The 18,948-nt window shown below is 40.1% G+C and overlaps 2 protein-coding genes across 3 annotated transcripts in view; both read left to right on the forward strand.

Annotated features, from left to right (window-relative positions):
• LOC134045953 (uncharacterized) overlaps window positions 1-2,504 on the forward strand; it is a 28,463-nt gene extending 25,959 nt beyond the window's left edge. The window contains exon 11 of the transcript XR_009933342.1: window positions 2,377-2,504. The gene's annotated coding sequence lies outside the window, so the exon portion shown is untranslated. The remainder of the gene's footprint in view (window positions 1-2,376) is intronic.
• Window positions 2,505-4,595: 2,091 nt separating this feature from the next.
• BTAF1 (B-TFIID TATA-box binding protein associated factor 1) overlaps window positions 4,596-18,948 on the forward strand; it is a 44,176-nt gene continuing 29,823 nt past the window's right edge. Inside the window, exons 1-4 of one of the 2 annotated variants that reach the window (XM_062496093.1) lie at window positions 4,596-4,861; window positions 13,753-13,876; window positions 14,924-15,038; window positions 17,405-17,551. In XM_062496093.1, coding sequence (XP_062352077.1) covers window positions 4,848-4,861; window positions 13,753-13,876; window positions 14,924-15,038; window positions 17,405-17,551 — 400 coding nt within the window. In that variant the 5' untranslated portion in view covers window positions 4,596-4,847. The remainder of the gene's footprint in view (window positions 4,862-13,752; window positions 13,877-14,923; window positions 15,039-17,404; window positions 17,552-18,948) is intronic. The other variant, XM_062496094.1, reaches the window with a different exon arrangement.

Consider the following 18,948-nt stretch of genomic DNA (forward strand, 5'->3'; position numbering starts at 1 on the left):
TGGTGTAGTTCCATGCACAGAGAGGTCAATATAGGGAGGCTTTAAATGTAAACCTAACAGTTTGTTTGGAAAAGAAGACAAACTGTATGAAATAGATAATACCATTTCCTAAAAAACATGCCACAGGAACAATAAACTACCCAAATGATGAAATACTTATTTAACTTAAGATAGCATGGATAACTGCTAGACAAAACTAAGAAACTTACAGTTTTGATACATAAAAAGCTTCCAAAGGATTTCAGTAATTTATGTCTTCATGTGTTAGAAAAAAGGATGGAAAGCAGAGCTGAGTTAGAAAACGGGAAGTTCAGGATCATGGAACTGAAAGCTGGAGAAATTAGAGTCCATGGCTAACAAAAGCAAGGTGGTTGTACAACCTTGTAAAACAAGGTTGATCAGTTGTACAGAAGATCTGTTTAAAATGGAGATGGACAAGAAGCAACACTTCTGAACAAGTCTGTGCCATCTCATGAGATAAAATCCCTGAGAGCAGAAAATCACAAGATAATCACAATCCCTCTCTATTTGTCATATCACGAGCCTCTCATTCAGGAAAATTGTCTCAAATTGACAATGTTAAATATGATCAGAGGTAATGAAATCTAATGAGATAATTACACAGCTCTGGTGACATTGGGACTATTTCAGATGTTGGTGATTTTCACTACCTAGTGGTTATTGCAATCCTGTTTGATGTTGAGAAATTGAAGCAGCCATCAAACATTTTTCAGAAATGCTGCTACTGAATGTTATGGGTGGCAATGCTTTGCCCTGATTTATCTCTCAGAATCCTGCACTTCATAGGTATTTCTGAGGTGTTTTAAACTATGAGAACTATCAGTCAGCATCCAGCCTCCAGCCACCAGCACTTATTGTGAAGAACTTAAAAGGAAGGCCATGAACAAGTTGACTTTTTATTAAGAGGCTTTCGAGAAGGTTGTGCAGCTGCTAAAAAACCTCCATGGATTAAAAAATAAGACAATTAAAAGCCAGGAGAGTTGGCATGGAAACTAGTGAAAAAATAAATACACCTTTAAATAAAAATGAAGCAGAATAGCAAGAGAGTATTTGTTAGCAAGAAACAAGAAATTACTTAAGAAAAAAAATCATTCAGCAATCAGAACTCTGATTTTAACAACACTAGTAATGGGGGCCTAACCTACAGAGATAAAAAGTCAAATAAAACCAAGGAAGATTAAATAATTACTGAAAAAGAAACAGTTAAATATATAAAAACAAACAAGAATTTTAAAGTTGAAATGCTAGAAGTAGTCTGCAAGATATCTAGCTAGTTTGCAGACCTCAGAACAGAAAGCGTTATTAAGAAATACATGTTGCAAAGAACCTGCACAGTTTACCTGCATAAGTTCATACTGCATAATTGTATCTCAGAGAAATTTTTTCACAGATTATCAAAAAATTGTTAGTGATTAAGACAACAGCAGAGAAGCTGTCTAAGCAAACTGATAAGCAGGGGCAAGCTTCTAAGGCTAGCTTGTCTTCATACAAGATTTCCAAGAGAATTTGGAAATCAAATAACATAGACACTAAAATATGTGCAAGGTATTGTGAAAATAATATTTTTTTTTATCAGACTAGAAGGCAGCAAATATTATACCTACCACTAGAGAAAGGCTGGTGTGATCCTGAGCAATTCAAATCTACTAACCTTTAGGACACAAAAAATTAACTGGAAGTTGGTCTTCTAAAAGCCCAGAATATTTAAATGATTATGTTATGTCAGGCCTAATCAGGAAGGATTCCACCTGAAAAACGGTGCCTCTGTCATCTGCTATTTGCACAGCTGGAGCACTTGGAGGCTGCACCAACTTTTGCTTGGACTCTGGCAGCCAACAGGGCACGTACCCGAGCTGCTGTTGCTGTGAATCTGCAGCCCGAGCAACAAGAGTTCACAGGTGAAAACAGTTGTCAGGAGGAAGAAAGCAAAAAAAAATACAGTTGAGATGAATGCAGGAAATACTGATTAAAACATACCAAAGGAATGAAATTACTGAGTTTTATTTAATTTAGGAGTATGTTGGAGAGAGTATACTGGCACACAACAGGGGGGATTCTTTTAAAAGAAGGATGAAAATGTATGGGTTCGCCTTGAAAAATAGGTAAAAAATAAATATACAAACAAAATTGGTGTGACTTACAGAGCCGCTAAGCAGATTCATGGATAAAGAAGAATTAGTTTTCACAGGGTGTAGGGAAAAGACTGAGCAGAAGATACTAGTGAATAATTAAGTAATGACGTGCTTTACATAAATGTCACATCCAAATACAAATATATATGGTAGGATACTTGATTGAATTGTGTTTGAGTCCAGAATGCCTGCTATAACACATCATTCTTTCTGTCTTTTGCAGATTGTTTTGCTGGAAGTGCAGTTTATCATAATTTCAGCAAGTACTCAGAGCGTATGACCCACCACCAATATTTTCTCTGCGCTTATTTTTATCAGGTAGGGGCTGTTCAAAACTCATTTTATTGCATGTTTGATGTGCCCTCTGCCTTGGCTGCTATTAAAACTGTTTTTAAGGAACCTAAGAGGAAATAGGATGTTAGAATTGGAAATATCACCTGAGAATTATTTCAATAATGCCCACAGCAGGACAGGATGGCTGCTGATTCCTGGCTAAACAAACACGGAAATACCATCAGGGATGTTTGCTATACATCCATGTTAACGGCATCAAACATACAAGAAAAATATCTCCACCCTCAATCTGCTCCTTGCTGCTCCCTACCCTCCCCATACACAGCTAAATCACACACACAGGGGACAGGAGCAGGTATGTATGTACCTGGGATCATGGTCAGGCACCCACGCAGGTGCTCCTGCAACACGAGGGCATGGGATGGCAGAATGGAAAGTGTGGGGAGTTTTTGGAGTACTCTGGTAAGAGGCTCTTGGCCTCCAGCAAAAACCCACTGTAGTCTTTGCGTGTATTCAGCCACAGAAGGTATATTGAGGTATTTAAGGGTAGTTACTGCATCAGAGCCATGACAGGCAAAAGGCATTACCTGGGTTGTTGAGTGCAGCACTGGGACAAAATCCATGTCTACCACTGAAAAACAGGTCTGTGGTTTGCTCTGACCACACTGCTCAGAGGCCTCAGGCTGACTCACTGCCAGTGTTTGGGGCCACCCTAATGCCAGTTTCCAGTTGCCACAGCGCTCCCACAAAAGGACGGGAGAGGAGACAGGCAGGAAAGCAGTATCCCAGGCATACTTTATGAAAGGCTGAAGTATAGGCTGGACCTGCGTGGATGAGGACAGATTGAAGCATTATATCCCAGTGTCTTTATAGAACTGTCAAAAGACAGTGATAATGCAGACAGCATTAGAATGTTTGTTTGGAATTTGTGCTCATGGAAATGGAATGGGTGAGCCCATACACAAAGAGTGAACTCTCCGGGGAAAGGGAGACCAACCAGAAAGGCTGGGGCGAGGAGAAATCCCTCTAGAAGGGCTGGGTATAAAACACACCACAATGGGCTTCAGAGGAAAACTTTATCATACAGCCATATGCAAACTCATGCATTTACCCAAGTTTATGCCATCACAGGACAGAAAGCTCTATTATTTTGTTTCCAATTTATCACATGAAAGGTTACATACGTCAACTAACTTTATGTACCAGTCTGGGACCATTAATTTCAATGATTCATCTGGATCTTAATCTGGATCTGATGGAAGCTGATAGCGGGCACTTGGGAGCCTGGTGTGCCTGCCCGGAACAAGAGGCACTGCCGGGTTGGATTCCAGGGATCTGTCACCACCGCCCGGGGCCCGCCGGGCCGCGAGGACGAACCGCTGTCCCAGCCGGGGCGACGGCAGAGAGCGGGAAAGAACGTTGCCCCTCACCGAGGCGCCGTGACCGGGCCGGACCAGCCGCCCCGTCCCTGCCCGGCGATGATTATAAAACGTTCCGTACTTCCACTCTCATGTGCCATAACCCGTGTGCGGTACCACCCCGAGTGTTACAACCACCCCTCACTGCGACCGCTCCACTGCTGAGCTCGCCCGCAAGGACGGCGGGGCGGCCCCACTGGGCCCAGCGACAGCGCGGGGCATGCCGGGAGTTGTAGTCCCACGGGTCGCAGCTTCGCGCCGCTGCACCGGGCATGGCCGACGGGCGGCGGACCGCGGCAGGAGGGGGAGTGCGGCGTTGGTTCGGCGAATACCGATCGCCCTCTCCCGCCGTGCTGGCGGAGCAGAAGGGCCACTACCCAGTGAAAATGGAAGGAGAAGTGTTTACTCCGCGCTCTCGTGTCCCTCTTCTCCCCTCGGGGTGCAGGATTGGGGTGCTCTCCTTTGAGTTCGCCCCCCTCATCACCCTGCAGATGTAACGCCCCATCAGAGGCCGGCGCCCCCCAGCCAGCCCGGCGGGCTCCATGGCCGATCCTGCTCAGTGCGGGCGCTGCGCGCTCCCACCCTCCTTGCTTTTAGAAGCGCTCCCGCCATTGGCTGCGACTGGGCGCTCTTGCCAATCAGGAACCGGCTCTCATGGAGGAAGGGAATAAATACAAGATGGCTGCTCATATAAAACCAGGCATTGGGCTTCGCCCCGGTGATGGGGGAATCGAGGCTTTAACCCGCGCTCCGAGGGTCCTTCGCCGCTCCCGCCCACGCCGCCGCCGCCCCGCCTGGAGTAGCGACACTCCGACCGCCGCCGGCCTCTGCCGCGCTCAGCCGCTGCCCGCGGATCGCCGGCGGGGCCGAGGCCGGGTGCGGCGCCCCAGGCCCGAGCGAGGCCCAGCGCCCTCCGCCGGGGCAGCGCCCCGGCCCCCCCGTCCCGCCGTCCGCCGTCACCCAGGCCCGGCTCCGGGCGGCCATGGCCGTCTCCAGGTCGGTGGGAGCTGGGAAGAATGGGGGAAGTAGGGCCGACAGTGGCGACCCAGCGCTCCCGGCTCTCCGTGTGGCCTGGGTGCGGAGGGGGGGGGGGGGGGGGGAAGGAGGGGTGCCCGCTTTCCATCTCCTTTTGCGTCGGGAGCTTGCGGAGACCTCGGCGCGGCCGCCCCGCTGGGGTCTGCGGGTCGCTGCGTGCACTGGCGCCTGGGGTGACTGCCGTGCCCCCTCCCTTCCTCGGGCCGCAGGGGCTCTGCCTGGGGCGTCTCGGGCTTCCTTCTGAATTCGACACCTTCGTTTTGTTAGCCGGGCTTTACTAGGGTGGTTAAGCTGCTGAGGAGTAGGAAATTACGATACTGAGTCCCAAAAAACTGTCGAGAAACCGTTTTTGCATTTCAGAGCCCTCAGTTGTAAAGTAAAATAAAACAGGCTTTCATGGAGAAAAGATATCAGTGTATTCTGGCTCTGCCTCAAAATGTTGGGCAGTATCTGCTTGCACACATGTGCTCTGGGGTGTGCCAGCGTTTAAAGCATTCACAGATACAGAGGTGTGTCTTAACTGAGCTGTTTTATAAAAAATGCTGAGCACGAATTCCTGCCTTTTTTTTTTTTTTTTTTTTTTTTTTTTTTTTTTTGGTGTGTGTTTGTGTGAAATGGGCGGGTTAAGCTTCCTAACAGGATAATTGAAAGGAAACCATAAATCCAAATTAAGCTTGTGATAGATTAGCTCCAAGTCACATGTTGGTAGTATCTCGACTTCCAAAGTTCTATCTCAAAAGTAAATTCTGTTTTAGTAATTATGTGTGAATAAGTTTACAATTTTATGTAGCAAAGTAAAGGTGTGCCCATTTGTAATGGAAATCCATTCTTCATCAAAATTATTGGCGGCAGTGGGCCTTTTAAGACTTCTAGTAGCAGGTGTTTTATTTTAAGATTTGTAGTTTCTACTAAGTATCCCTTTGTTTTATTCTACTCTTTTTTTTAAAATCAACTTGTTGTATGTTATATGTTTGTTATGGCTTTTTCTCGTCCCCCAAAGAACGTGGAAGTAGTGAGGATTGCTGTAACCAGATTACTGTGTACATTAAAATAAATCATCATATAGAGTAGAAGAGTTGTCTAATTACACTAGGTCTGGTCAGTCTGCTTAACCAACTTTGCTAATGTGCATGTGATATGGGGGCTAACTGGAATGTCAAGATAGAGCTTTTCAGCTGTATGCTGAAGCTGTCTGCTCCAAGGGCTGGTTTCCATTTCAGTTACTAAGGTTGCTTTAGTGGAAAGCAGCAGTACAGAGATTTAGTTAATGACTTTTGAGAACTGAAAGGAAAGCTAGATATTATGGCTCATTGTAAGATTCAATGTGAAGCATTAAAAGTTGGTGTGTTAACTTCAGTAAAGGTGCTGTAATACTGGTGACTTAGTACAGAGTTGTTTCAGCTTCACATGTAGCTTAGGTAAAATAATACATATTTTGGAGTGCTGTAACATCTTGACTATTCCTGGTGAACACTAATGTTTCTGTAATTGTAGGAAGTGATAATGTGTAAATTTGGCTTTATGCTTGTTTTTATAAAGCCTGTCTATGTCCCTTTGAAGTTAGACAGCAGTGCCTGATAAATGGAGTTTGCTTTCTGCTGCTGGACCATAGGAGCAGTGATACAGTGTCAGTGCTGTTTATGTAAATAAAGATATTCTTCTTCACTTTTTACTTCAGAACACTGAATTTCAGAGGTCCTTTCCTTTCAGACATAATATAAATAATTGTTTGTGCACTTGTGTATATAGCCACATAATTATTTTTTGTAAAGGTTTAGTTCGTCCAACTTCTGTTCCAATTCCACTTTTCTAGATAGTTACAGTTATTTTTTTTTTTATGGAGTACCATAATATTTCTTTGTTGAATGCTTCTTACCTGTACAAGTTTGGAGAGTGAGGAAGCGCTGACTCAAATTAATCTCTCCAAAGCCCACAGTCCTTGTGGAGTGCATACCAAGCATTAATATTAACAATAATTGCATTAGGAGTAGCTCTGTATTGGATCATTTCTTTTAAAAATATCTTTTTTTTGAAAGTGAGGCTGGAGTAGTTTTACATTTTCAAAATAATAAATTATTGGGTGGCTGTTTTCCCAGGAAATTTTAGTTTCTGCTCTTTGGCTCATTGAAAACCTTTCTCAAAACCCTAATCTGTTCAGGGAGCTCCAAACAAACACAGGGAATGCTTTGAAATACCTCCAGATTAGATTGAGAATTTGCAACTTTGCTGTTTGTAAGGTCATCTTAAAAGTAATTGTAAGTAGTTGTAACATACTGACAAAAAAGTCTGATATTTAATGCTGCATTTTATGTTACATGGGTTGAAGACCACCTTCTATAAAACATTTCCTGTGTTGATGCTCTAGAAAACACATGTAAAGCAGAACAGTAGATACCTCATACCAAAAGATGTTGCAGAATATTTGCACTTTTGTGCATATTGTGTATGTTCATCTCTTTGGTGGTTTTATGCTGAAGAGATTAATGAAGGCCATCCTCCAGAAGGAGGGATAAGTGGGTGGGAAGGGTGATATTCCTTCTGTGATTTGGTAGGCCTTAGCTTCTGTCACCAATCTTAGAAGTATAGATAAGGTAGTATAATGTTTGCATAGCTAATTTAAAAATCCTAATGTTTTTGATAGTGGAACTGAGAAGGAAAAAAGGAAGTGAAAAGTTTTGGTTCAGCTTCATTCCTACAAAGTGCATGATCGAAGTGAACAATTGCAGCGGTTCGCTGGTGATCTTTTGAGATACTTCAGAAGGAAAAGTAATACTACCAAGAGGATGACAACTCCTAGATTACTCAGGATGGTAGAATTTCAGTAGGTAATAAAATGATGATAGTCCTTCAGGATCTAGTGAAACTTTTTTCCAGTTTCTTTAATGTGCTCAAAGGCACCTCATGTGTTAGTCTAACACCAAGGTGTTAATGCCTTTTCTCCTGTTTTTAAGTGTCATTGCATGAAGGAGAAACAATGTACTTTTAAAATGTAACAAAATTAGAAGCGGATAAGGTACATTCAACATTTTTATTTTAGTTGGTATATCCTTTAAATTCTCCCAGAAATACCTTAAAGACAACCTCTTCAGGCTATGTTCAAGACAGTTCGTAACAGAAATATAAAGAGCATACTTTGCTGCTCTTGAAACCAGTTCTTGATTTGATCTGTGTAAGATTAATACTGTTTTCTAGAGTTTTCAGTGGGTTTTTTTACTTGAATTTGTGTATGACTGGCATTATGTAGATTAGGAACGTAGCTTTTATTTTAAAATAAATATTGTCAAAAGGCTGTGAGACTAAAGTTCCTGTGAACTAAACAGGCCTCATATATTGCTCTCAGCTTTTGAAGTGTAGGGCTGTGACTTCCCAAGAACAAGTGGCTGCACTGGATGGCATCACTACTTATGTAACATTTCAAATTGAATACTGTATCAAAAATCTCTTATGTGCACTGTATACCTTTCAGAAATACTTTTTTGAGATTATCACAGACTTCTTCTGTAAGGAATTCAGATTTTAGCTTCCGTGGAAGCTATTATTTCATGGCTACTCTTGCATAAACCTGAGCAAGTATGTGTTAACTGCTACTTAAGGGCCTATGCCCAAAGCATTAGAGTAGATGCTGTATAACCAATGTGCTTATGGGAGTTCAGGCTCAAAAAGGGGGGTAGAATAATGTAACTCTTCCCTTGTTGGTGGAGATTAACTTGGAGACCAGAACAGTGAACTGTCTTCTGTGCTGCTCTTGGTGGGAGGGCTGATGGAGTTATGGGAAGGAGGGGAATCGGAGCTAGCATGTGCACTGCCGCCGGAATGAGATAGAGCTCTCAGACACACCTTTCTAATGGACTGAAGTGGAAAATGGAATTTAGGATTGCATGCTGATAAGAATGCTAACCTGCCCCAGTGGATGGAATTTGAATAGTCACTGAGGTGCTTGCTTTGTAACTTACTGATAAATATCTTGTCTTAGTCTGTCCTGACAGCTGCTTCAACTTGCAGTCCTCTCTCACAGGTTTTGTAATGTAATTGGTCACATTTTGGGGTGCATTGTTAGTTGTAGATACATATGTAGTAGTTTACAAGTAAAGCTTGTACAGCATTAAGTTGAAGATCATGCATGAAATATGCAATCCATATGGAATTAATTATACTAATTTTAGCATTTGGTTGGCTTTCTTATGCAGTGTATAATAGTGTGACCTGGTGTGGTTATGGAGCTATTGTTTCGTTCCAGATGTTCCTTCAGCTGCCATGTAGGAAACTAGATTACTTCCTTGTTCACAGTCCCACCTTCATAACTGTTTACACACCTAGGAGAAGTAAAATCATAATCCTTTCTCTGTGTATCATTGCACTTGTGGGTTTTGTTCTGAATTCTGTTGAGTGTTTTTTTTCTCTTACTGGCTGATTGTATATTTGAAAGTTGCTTATTTGATTACTTAATCGTTCATGTGAGTGAGTGTTTAGAGCTGACCAAGCTGGGATTTGACCAAATGATGAAGTGACAGCAGAGGACTGTCAGGTCAACAAGAAAAGCTCAGACTCCATTAGAACTTAGGTTGAATTTCACCCTTGACAAGTCTGAAGTTCAGTTTAGGAATGTTTTCAAGGTGTCTGGGCTATTTCTGTATTAGGAAATAGTGCCTCGAAGAAAGTTTTCTGGATGTTGAAAATATCAACTCCTAAGAGGATTCCCTTGCCTTCTGATAGGTGCTAGCCAGCAGCTTTTCAAAGAGCTCTAGGCAGAGCTTGACATTACTGTTCTAGGGACTGTGCCACTAAGGATTTTTTGTGCAGTCACACAATTCTAATGGGTTGGAAAGTATGCTAAGGTAGTTACATGGTGTTCATACCAGATGGCCTTTATTATTAGAGATTGCTCTCAGGATAATTTAACATGCTGGGGCACAGAGATGTAAGTCCCAACAGGTCATTTCATGGGCAGCAGCGATCAGTTCACTGCCCCTTTTAAGCCTCCCCTCATTGAAAGCAACAAATTGGAAGTTTCATCATCTGAAGTCCTCTGGGGACCCAGTCCAGTTGGAACACTTGCACTGGGACTGTTGGGATCTTTGTACAGTGCAGCTGCACATGTGTTCTTTTGCCAACATTTTGAAGAGACTGTTACTTACACCTGTATCTTGACATTATTATCCAGCTGCTAGCTTTTGAATGCCTCTGGAGCTGAAGGGTTTTCATCATCCTGTTTCCACAGGAGTACCATAAGCTTCCCTTTCAATAGTATAGACACAACTGTCCCTTCAAATGGAGATCAGCCCTCTGCTTGTGGGCAGCAGCAAAGAGCTGCAGGTTATCAAGAAGAACATAACAGATCATTTGTTACAGCCTTTTCCTCCTGTGCCAGGGTGAGGGTTGTGTCTAATTTGGTTTAATGCTGAATGTGCAAAACTGGTGACCAGAAGATGGAATCACCATGGTACCTGGAGAGTGCCACCACTTAGTTGTGGTGGCTCTTGTGTAAGTGAAGCATCTCAAATGCTACTGGATGCCTGTTCTTAAGCACCTGCATTGATGTATGTGTCAGAAACATTTCTAATGGATGCTGTGTCAGTGTAAAAGGTGTTTCTTAGAAGAAAAAAAATTGAGCGGAGTGCTGATCATAAGAACTTTGAATTGTTGCACTCAGTTGTGTCTTTCTGATATACTTCAACAGGGACTAGAAAAATTTTGACTTTCTAAAGTGAGAGGAATAAATTATTTACCTCTTTGAGCAAGGTAGTGCTTTATGCTGAGCTCATGTCAAAGTCGTGTATGGTTGCTGTTGATGAGATGTAGGTGGCATGGGATTGGATGATGACAGAAGGCTCTAAACCCTTGTTTGAGTTAAAAGTGAAGAACTTTGTATTTTTAAGTTCTGATTGCAGCAGTTAACTGCAGAAGAAGTAGTTTTAGAAATATGTTTAATTTTTAGTATGCATTGGTATTTAAATTTTCATAACTTAGAATTATTTTTCATAATAATTTATAAATATTTTTGTTTTAATGTTTTTCTTTCCCAAAGTATTCCTTCTGTTTCTGTTGTTTGCTTGTGTCTTCTATAGGCTTAGAACAATTTTTTTGACAGAGTTGAAATATTTAGTCAAATAATTAAAATGGTATCTGCATTGTAGAGCATCTCACTCTACCACAGTGTTTCACAGTTCTGGGAATGGTGTGAGGCACGTGGTGCCCTGCCTACAGCACTTTATAGCATGAGAAGCAGAGGACCACATGCTACTAGAAAACTTAGTTCTTTGGCTTTACTAACTTGTTTAGAGACTGCTAGTTTGTTCTTAAAATGAAAACCTTGTCAGAACTTAGGAATCTTCTTTTTAAACTGAAGGTACTCAAAACTAATTTGTTAGGAGTTTTTAGTGGGTTTTTTTCAGTTTCTTAATGAAACTCAGACTGAAAGCTTTAAATTAAAAAAGAAACCAACTAGCACTGCTGATCATAGAAAACTTTTTCAGTGCTACCCTTCCAACTCATGCAGAATTCAGGCTCTGCCATACTCTGCAGCAACACCAACACTTAATTTGAAAGTTATAATAGCTTGAAAATATTATCAGTTCGTGAATTTTGCATCCTCCTGTGGGAGGGAAAGAGAATTATTAGTGTGACCAGGACTACTGTTAGATGTTGTTGGCTGTATTTGCTAATCCTGTTTCCATGTATTTTGCTGGAATTGAAAGCTGAAACCTTCCTGTAGTGTCACACAAGTGAAAGACCTTTTATTTTTTTTTAATTTAATTTTTTTTTGGTTGGTTTGCAGTTGTGTGTAAATTAAGCATATTACAACTTAAAATAACGAATTCCAAACCAAGCACACTGTAGGTTAAAAAAAAAAACCCAAACAAGCATTATTTTGTAGGTAACACAGCTTCAGAAAGTTGTGGGTTTTAGGAGTGAAGGTGTAGTGTTGTAATTAAGTCTGGAATTCAAGTTGAGTTTTTGAGGGTAAGCTGACTTAGTGGTTTCCTCCTGTTTTGACTCATGAAGAGTTCTAGCTGAGGAAGTGGTCGAAGTTACGCATTGTGCTTGACTTTGAGATGAAAAAAGATAATAGTTAAAGGAGCATGTGGTACTAGATGGCAAACTTGGATATGGAACACTGAAGTATCACAGAGACCTGAAGATTGAAAGGGGAGAGAACAGGCAAGTTGGAGCAAACTGGTTCTTCTGAAAGCCACTGTGTTTTGTATTGAATAATGGTGGCTGCTGCGAATCAGCTTGGGTTGTTACTGTCAAAAGTGCTGGAGAAAAAATACTGGCAACTAATGAGGTATCTGGTATGTTTCTCCTGACTGTTCAATTATCAGGGATTCTGAAGTGTTGGCTCTGTAAAGCTTTTTTTTCTTTGACTGTTGAGTCAGACAAAACTGCTGGATTAGTTACATCTGGGGTCCAATTTTTGTGACTTTAAATAAGCTCCCCTATTTTAATAGTAGGAAGAGAATTATTTCTAGGATGGCAGATGGCAGAATTGTGTCTAAAAAGTTAAAATTATTTTAAGTACTTTGAGCTAGAATTTTTTCAAGTCTAATGAATAATTAATCTGATACCTCCAACTTTGAGAGTATCTGGGTTTTGGTATTGCCTTGGCCCTGCACTGCAATTCCTATTGTCTTGTGACACATGGAGGTGTACTCAGGATTAAGTGCAGTTTAAGCATGCCAAAGAAAATACAAAATCCAGTGATGTTGCAAAGAAGTTTTGGTAGTTTTTTTTCTTTTATTTTTAAATTATTGTAACTAATGTCAAAGGTAATTTATGTGAAATGTAATTAGTAGCAACAGACTAACAAGGCATTTGTCCTTTCCTGTGTGTGCTCAAACCAAGGATGTGTGTTTATGAAGACAGGTTGTTCAGGATACTGATATCTTTATTCTGCTAGGCTGGTCTAGGTGAGCTTCACTGCTGTGTAAAGCCCTATTTTGTATTGTTGCAGTTCTTGGAGGAGTATTTTTATGATTAAGCTGGAAGGAACAATTTTGATTGCACTGTGTGAACAGGTTCTAGATTCATAATCAGTAATAATTTCATACTGCCTGATAACTAATGCATAAACCTGGCACTCATTAAACAGCTCTGATCAACCCTCTGATAGTGGGGGGGAATAATGAACACCTGTAACTTCAGTCATACATTTCAGTATCTAGATAGTTATGTGAGTATATATGTGAAGACAGACTTTATTTGTCATTCAGTAACTAAACAAGAAAGAAATGAATTGTTCTACATATAGATGATTGGAGTCTCTCACTAAATGCAGTTACTGTGGAAACAGATCTGCTGGTTAAATCCCTGTATTTTGTGAGAAGTGCAGAAGCATCAGATGATTTCCAAGCTGTAAATGCATCAAGAGGTTTGGTTTTATGTATTCCAGGTAGCTGGGGGAGAAGATGTGAAAAGTAAAAATTTGTCATCCTGGAGAAGCAGAGTTTGGTGTTAGACATAACAAGCTGTGTTGTCAATAGAAGTTATAATGCACAATAGGAGCAGCTGAGCCCTCTGCATTTTCTACCAAATAAAATTTGATCACTTAGAACATGTTTGTTTCAAGAATGAAAATGTTCTATCACAGAACAAAGACAGGAATGAATAATTTTTTTAAACTAGCATTTCTTACAATTACTCTTTTTCTTTTCTTACCAAATTAAATGTGCTTTTAGAACAGCTATGTGTACTATTAGAAAATAAGTACATTGTTCACCCTGCCAACCAACAGTCTTCAGCAAACATCTCTTCTCTTTGAGTTACATAAACTGAAAAATGTGGGGGATATTAATAGAAATGGGCTAGTGAACTATGAATAGCATAACTTTTCGGTTTTTGTCAATCATATTTAGGCTTGATCGTCTCTTTATTTTACTGGACACCGGTACAACACCAGTAACAAGAAAAGCAGCTGCACAACAACTTGGGGAAGTAGTGAAACTGCATCCTCATGAGCTGAATAATCTCTTATCTAAAGTAAGCATGTTTTTTTTGCCTAGTGCTTCAATGGTGAGAATAAAACTAGTTTAAAGCAGTGTGCTTCTATGGGAAGGAGAAAATGCATTGTAGTCTTTTGTTTTTCAGAAGCAAGAGAATGAAAAAAATCGGGGTTGCTTCTGTTAAAGGTGCTGTTCTGTCAGCTTCTGAAATGATTACAGAAGTGAGGTTTCACTTAGCATTCAGTATTGATATTCAGCATTTGCTGTAAGTTGAGACCTTCTTCTGTAAAGAGAAGCTCTACTACCTTATAAAGATTTCTGCTCTTGCCTTTAAAGCTTATTACTTGTGTGATAAAACATTAAAAATGTCAGAGGTTGTATGTCTTAAAAAGGGCTGGAAATTGGGAAGTTTTCCATTAGTTTGAGACTTCAATCTGACCAAGTCTAGTAAAGCCACCAAAAATAGTCTGCATCTGATAGGTGATGGGTCAGTGACCTCAGTTCTGTTTCATTGAACCAGGTGCTCTCACCACAATTGATGCTATCAACAGAGTGGACAAGGAATCGTGAATATCAAACTGCTTTCAGAGAAAGAAATAGTTTTTCCAGATGTGTGACATAGTGATAAATGAGTTTAGAAGAGCATATATTGCTTCAAGTGACCCATGTTTTATCTCTTCTTGGGTTAAATGACTTCAGGGTTTTAAGGTCTGTTAATCAATTTTGAGTGCTTCCTTGCAGAAAAAAAAGCCAGCAGCAAACCAACCAACCAAAAAAAAAAATGTGTCTCAAGCCTTGTTCAGTACCTGGAGGAAATCAAGCTTCAGTTTAACTGATTGGACTAAATATATCTTACAAAGTCTTAAGGTCTGGCTCTGGCAAGTGTTCTGCTAAGCAGTGAGCAATATAGAAAAGACCGCTGGCATTTCTTGTTGGTTTTTTTGGGTTTTTTTGTTTATTTTCAGTGTGGTATTAATTCATTGCATTAAAGTAATTGTGCTTTATTAGAGCATAACATCTGATTGATTTTTTTGGAAGTCCGTTTTAGGCAAATACTTATTTACCTATTAATCTCTCCTTAAAGGTGTTAGTGTATTTAAGAAGTACGAATTGGGATACTCGCATTGCGGCTGGCCAGGCTGTCGAAGCAATAGTGAAAAATGTACCTGAATGGAATCCAACTCCAAGATCAAAACAAGGTGCTCCTTAAATTAATTGTGTAGAACTGATTGTGTATCTTACACAAAGTGTCTGTGATAGGAGACTTTTCAAGCCGTCTGTGTAATTTGTTTTTTTATGAGTGTAGACTTTTATTTGCATGTAAGCTGTTTGGAGCAGGGTGCTAATAACACCAAGGTCATGGTTCAGTCCCTGTATGGGCCACTCACTTAAGAGCTGCACTTGATCCTTCTGAGTCCCTTCCAACTCAGACTATTCTGTAATTCTGCGAAGTAGGACTCTAAGCAAACTTCCTTTGCTTTATATGTTCCTGACCTTTATTTCTTCCAGAATTCCTGTGCTTGTGCTTTGTACCTTCATAAAGCTTTTATAAAGGAGTTGCTAGTAAAATGGTTTAGCTAGTAAAAAAGTTTAACCAATCAACTTTGTCATGATAGTTTGCAGAAACTCTTCTTCACTCTTCCCTTAATCTGAGCACCTTTCTGAGGAAGGTGAAGTGGCAGCTTGCTCAAGTCTGTACTGTTTCTTTTCATCTGAAATCATCATGTTTGGGATGTTAGTTTCCTCAATTGTTGAGTTGTGGACTAAGTGATTTTGTCCAAACCCATTGGTACTGTCTATGTTCACAACTTTGTGGCACAGGTTGCAGAAATTCAGTGACTTGTTGAAAAGCACACACACTCTCCCTAAAATAGCAACAATGAAACTCACATCTGAGATCATTTCATATTTGTTTCTCTTGGTTCCTCCCAGTTCTGTTGGCTTTGAATTTGACAAGCAAATTCTGCGTTTTCCTCTTCCATTGTCTTTATTTTTGTAAACAGTCATATTTGTTCTCCTCCAACTTCTCTTCATATTGAAGACTGCATTCTCTTCAGTCTTTCCTCAAAAGGCAGCTGTTTTGTCTTTTAAATGGCTGTTTTTCTCTGTGCTTCCTCTTCTCTTACTTGTGTCCTCCTTGAGATGTACAAAACTCCACACAGTGTACCTGCATCTCTAGAATACTGAAATTTACACATAGTGACAAAATCATGTGCTTTGTCCTGTAATCAGTGTTCTTCCTGGTTGAGACCCAGTACTTTGTTGTCTGTTCTGGCTTTCAGTGCTCAATGAATAGATGAATACAGAAGACTGTCAGAAATGCCTCCAAGGTTTTTATTGAATACAGTGTTGTGTAGGCATCATTTAGGTTATTTGTTTTTACACCTTATGTACTTATTTGCCCATTGGTGTGTTCTGAGAATCCTCTTTGGATTCCTTAGTGCCACTGTGACTTCAGGCTACCCAAAAGAGTTTAGTGTCATCTGCACACTTGGAGAGGAGTATATTAGTGAGTGTCTTTTTCATTGATTAAAGAATTGGTACCAACACTGATCCCCAAAGGACTCCAGAACTAATTTCTACCTTTCAGTTTGTAAAAGGATGTTCTTCCCAGCTCTCTGCTAACCTGGTTCTTTTGATTTATTCTTTTATATGAATCCTTGCCTAAAGCTTTTAAATGTATTATGTTCACTGGATGCCCTCTATCCACTTGTTGCAGCTCTTTAAGGACATTGATAATGAGGTTACTGAAAGGTGCTTTTTTCCAGTGCAGTTCTCTTTCCCAGTGAACCGTATTTGTCCATATGCTTAATAATTTAGTTACAGAATCACAAAATAGTTTGGATTGGGAAGAACCTTAACGATCATCTAGGTTCAACTCCTACCACAGATGAGGAGGGATTCTGCTATTGCATACTTCATCTTACCAAGGATAGCAGTTCATTTCACTTGGCTAGTTCAAGGATTATTTCTAGAATGCCTTTTGTACATGGAAATCGATTAACCTGTTGGTCTTAGAGTAAAGCACCCTTTTAAATGCATTGTCCAGTTCTTGCACATCTGCCTATCAGATTATTAATGAAATTGAAAAGATAATTGTTTGTTTGAGAAAAAGGTACTGTGTGAGAAGAGCTCACAGCTGGGTGTCAGCAGCCCTTTCTCCCATGCCTGTTCAGACCACTCTTCAGCTTCCCTACTTTGGATGCTTGGCTGGTAGTGTTGGTGGGCTACCTGTGATACTGTTTGTGAGCCGTATGCAATTCAAAACTGTAAGCTGACCCTGTGTGTACAGAGAAGGCCTGGTACTAGGTCAGTGTCCAACATTTCAAAAAGCTAATTTTTTTCAAGGGAAAAACATTTTTTTTCCTATTCAGGTACATTTGGTGACCTATTTCAGTCTGTCTTTGTAAAAATGGAGCCCTTATACTTTCTGAATCAAAATGCTGTATATCTCATGTTCCTTTGGAGGAGAGATATTCTCTTACTTTTCCATAATCTTCTGTCAGAATTTCGAACAAAAAATGTAATCACATTGTCCTTAATGTTATTTCTGTTTCCTACCTAGAACCAGGCTCAGAAAGTCCTAGTGAAGATGCACCTTCAACAGATCGCTTGCGTTTTGACAGATTTGATATATGTCGGTTGTTAAAACATGGTGCGTCTCTTCTTGGATCTGCTGGTGCAGAATTTGAGGTCCAAGATGATAAATCAGGTATCCATATTTTACTTGCAGACAAGAAAACTTACTGATACCATAAAGTTTGTTGTGGCAGCATTATGAATCTAGTCATCCATGGATTCTCAGACTATTAGGAAATAAAGACAGAAAATATTCCTCAACATAAGTGGTTTGTATTTTCATCCTAAAGTAGCACAGTTTTTAGGGGGTGTGTATTGTTTGGGTTCTTGCCATAACAATATTACTATGTGTACTCTGGGGAAGAAGGGGTGGAAACCTGAAAAAACATCAAAGATTTCTGTAGGCTTTTTTAAAAGGGTCAGGCGCTATCACTGTGTGCTGTTCACCTAAACAGTGTTCCCACATACAGAAGTAGGATGTGGCTTATTTAAAAGCTTGGAGGTTTCAAGTATAGAAAGATTGCATGAGGAATACTGTGATAAGACTGCCTAAGTTGGAAGATTAAATACCTGTGCCTGTGTGATATTTTGTTTCAAGTGATGTCTAATATTTTTTTCTGTAATTTTTAGCTGAGACTTGCTTTGTCAGTGTAATGATACTGAATTATTTTAATCTAAGGTATTTTTTTTATTATTACTGTACTTACCTGTTCTTAATCCCAGACCATCTACCAGTTTCTGCACCAAATTAAGTGATGCTATTGATAAGAATCTGACTGTGTAGCCCTGATTCCTTTGGTACACAGAAGATCAGTAGCTCAGCAAGGAGCACAACCTGAGGCTTCTGAAACTTGAGCAGTGTCCTGTCTCTTCAGCCTGGTTGCTGACTTATTGTTTGCCATTTTTTAAGCTAGATTAATAAAGTGGTGTACATATTTCACCTCGTCTAATGAAACCCATCACTTCTGTTTATACAATCCTGATATTTATCCCAGTGTCACATGATTTCACATAAAAAAAACTTCAAGAATAATATATCAAAAAATAAGAAAATGGAACAAAAATCTTGAGTTGCTGCCTTTTTTTTTTAACTCATGGGAAAATGTAGAGTCTGCTTTCTCTTCTGTATTTTATAGCAGCTTCTCTTTTTAAGTACGTAGGTAACATGAATGGATATAATGTAACTTAAATAATCTTTAGAATTAGCGGTCTTTGACATTTACTCCGAAGATGATAGAAAGGAAAAATATTTTATGAAGAGTGGAAGTTGCTTGTATTTGCTTGTCAGTTAAATGCAGTTTGAAAAAAACGTGCTGGTATAGATAATATTAACTACTGGTTACTACTCAAGCTGGTGTACACCCCAAAATCGTGCCAGTGTTGGTCATCTACTTAAAAGTTTGTGCTGATAATTAAAAAAACCAACAAAAAAAGCCTGCCACCACAACACCAACAAACCAAAATGCTTGACTGTTTTTTGTACTGGACATGTAAAGAGTGAAGACTGACAGCCCTACCAGCTACAAGTTT

The sequence above is a fragment of the Cinclus cinclus genome, chromosome 7 (genome assembly GCF_963662255.1).
Source record: "Cinclus cinclus chromosome 7, bCinCin1.1, whole genome shotgun sequence".
NCBI classification, from domain to species: Eukaryota; Metazoa; Chordata; class Aves; order Passeriformes; family Cinclidae; genus Cinclus; species Cinclus cinclus.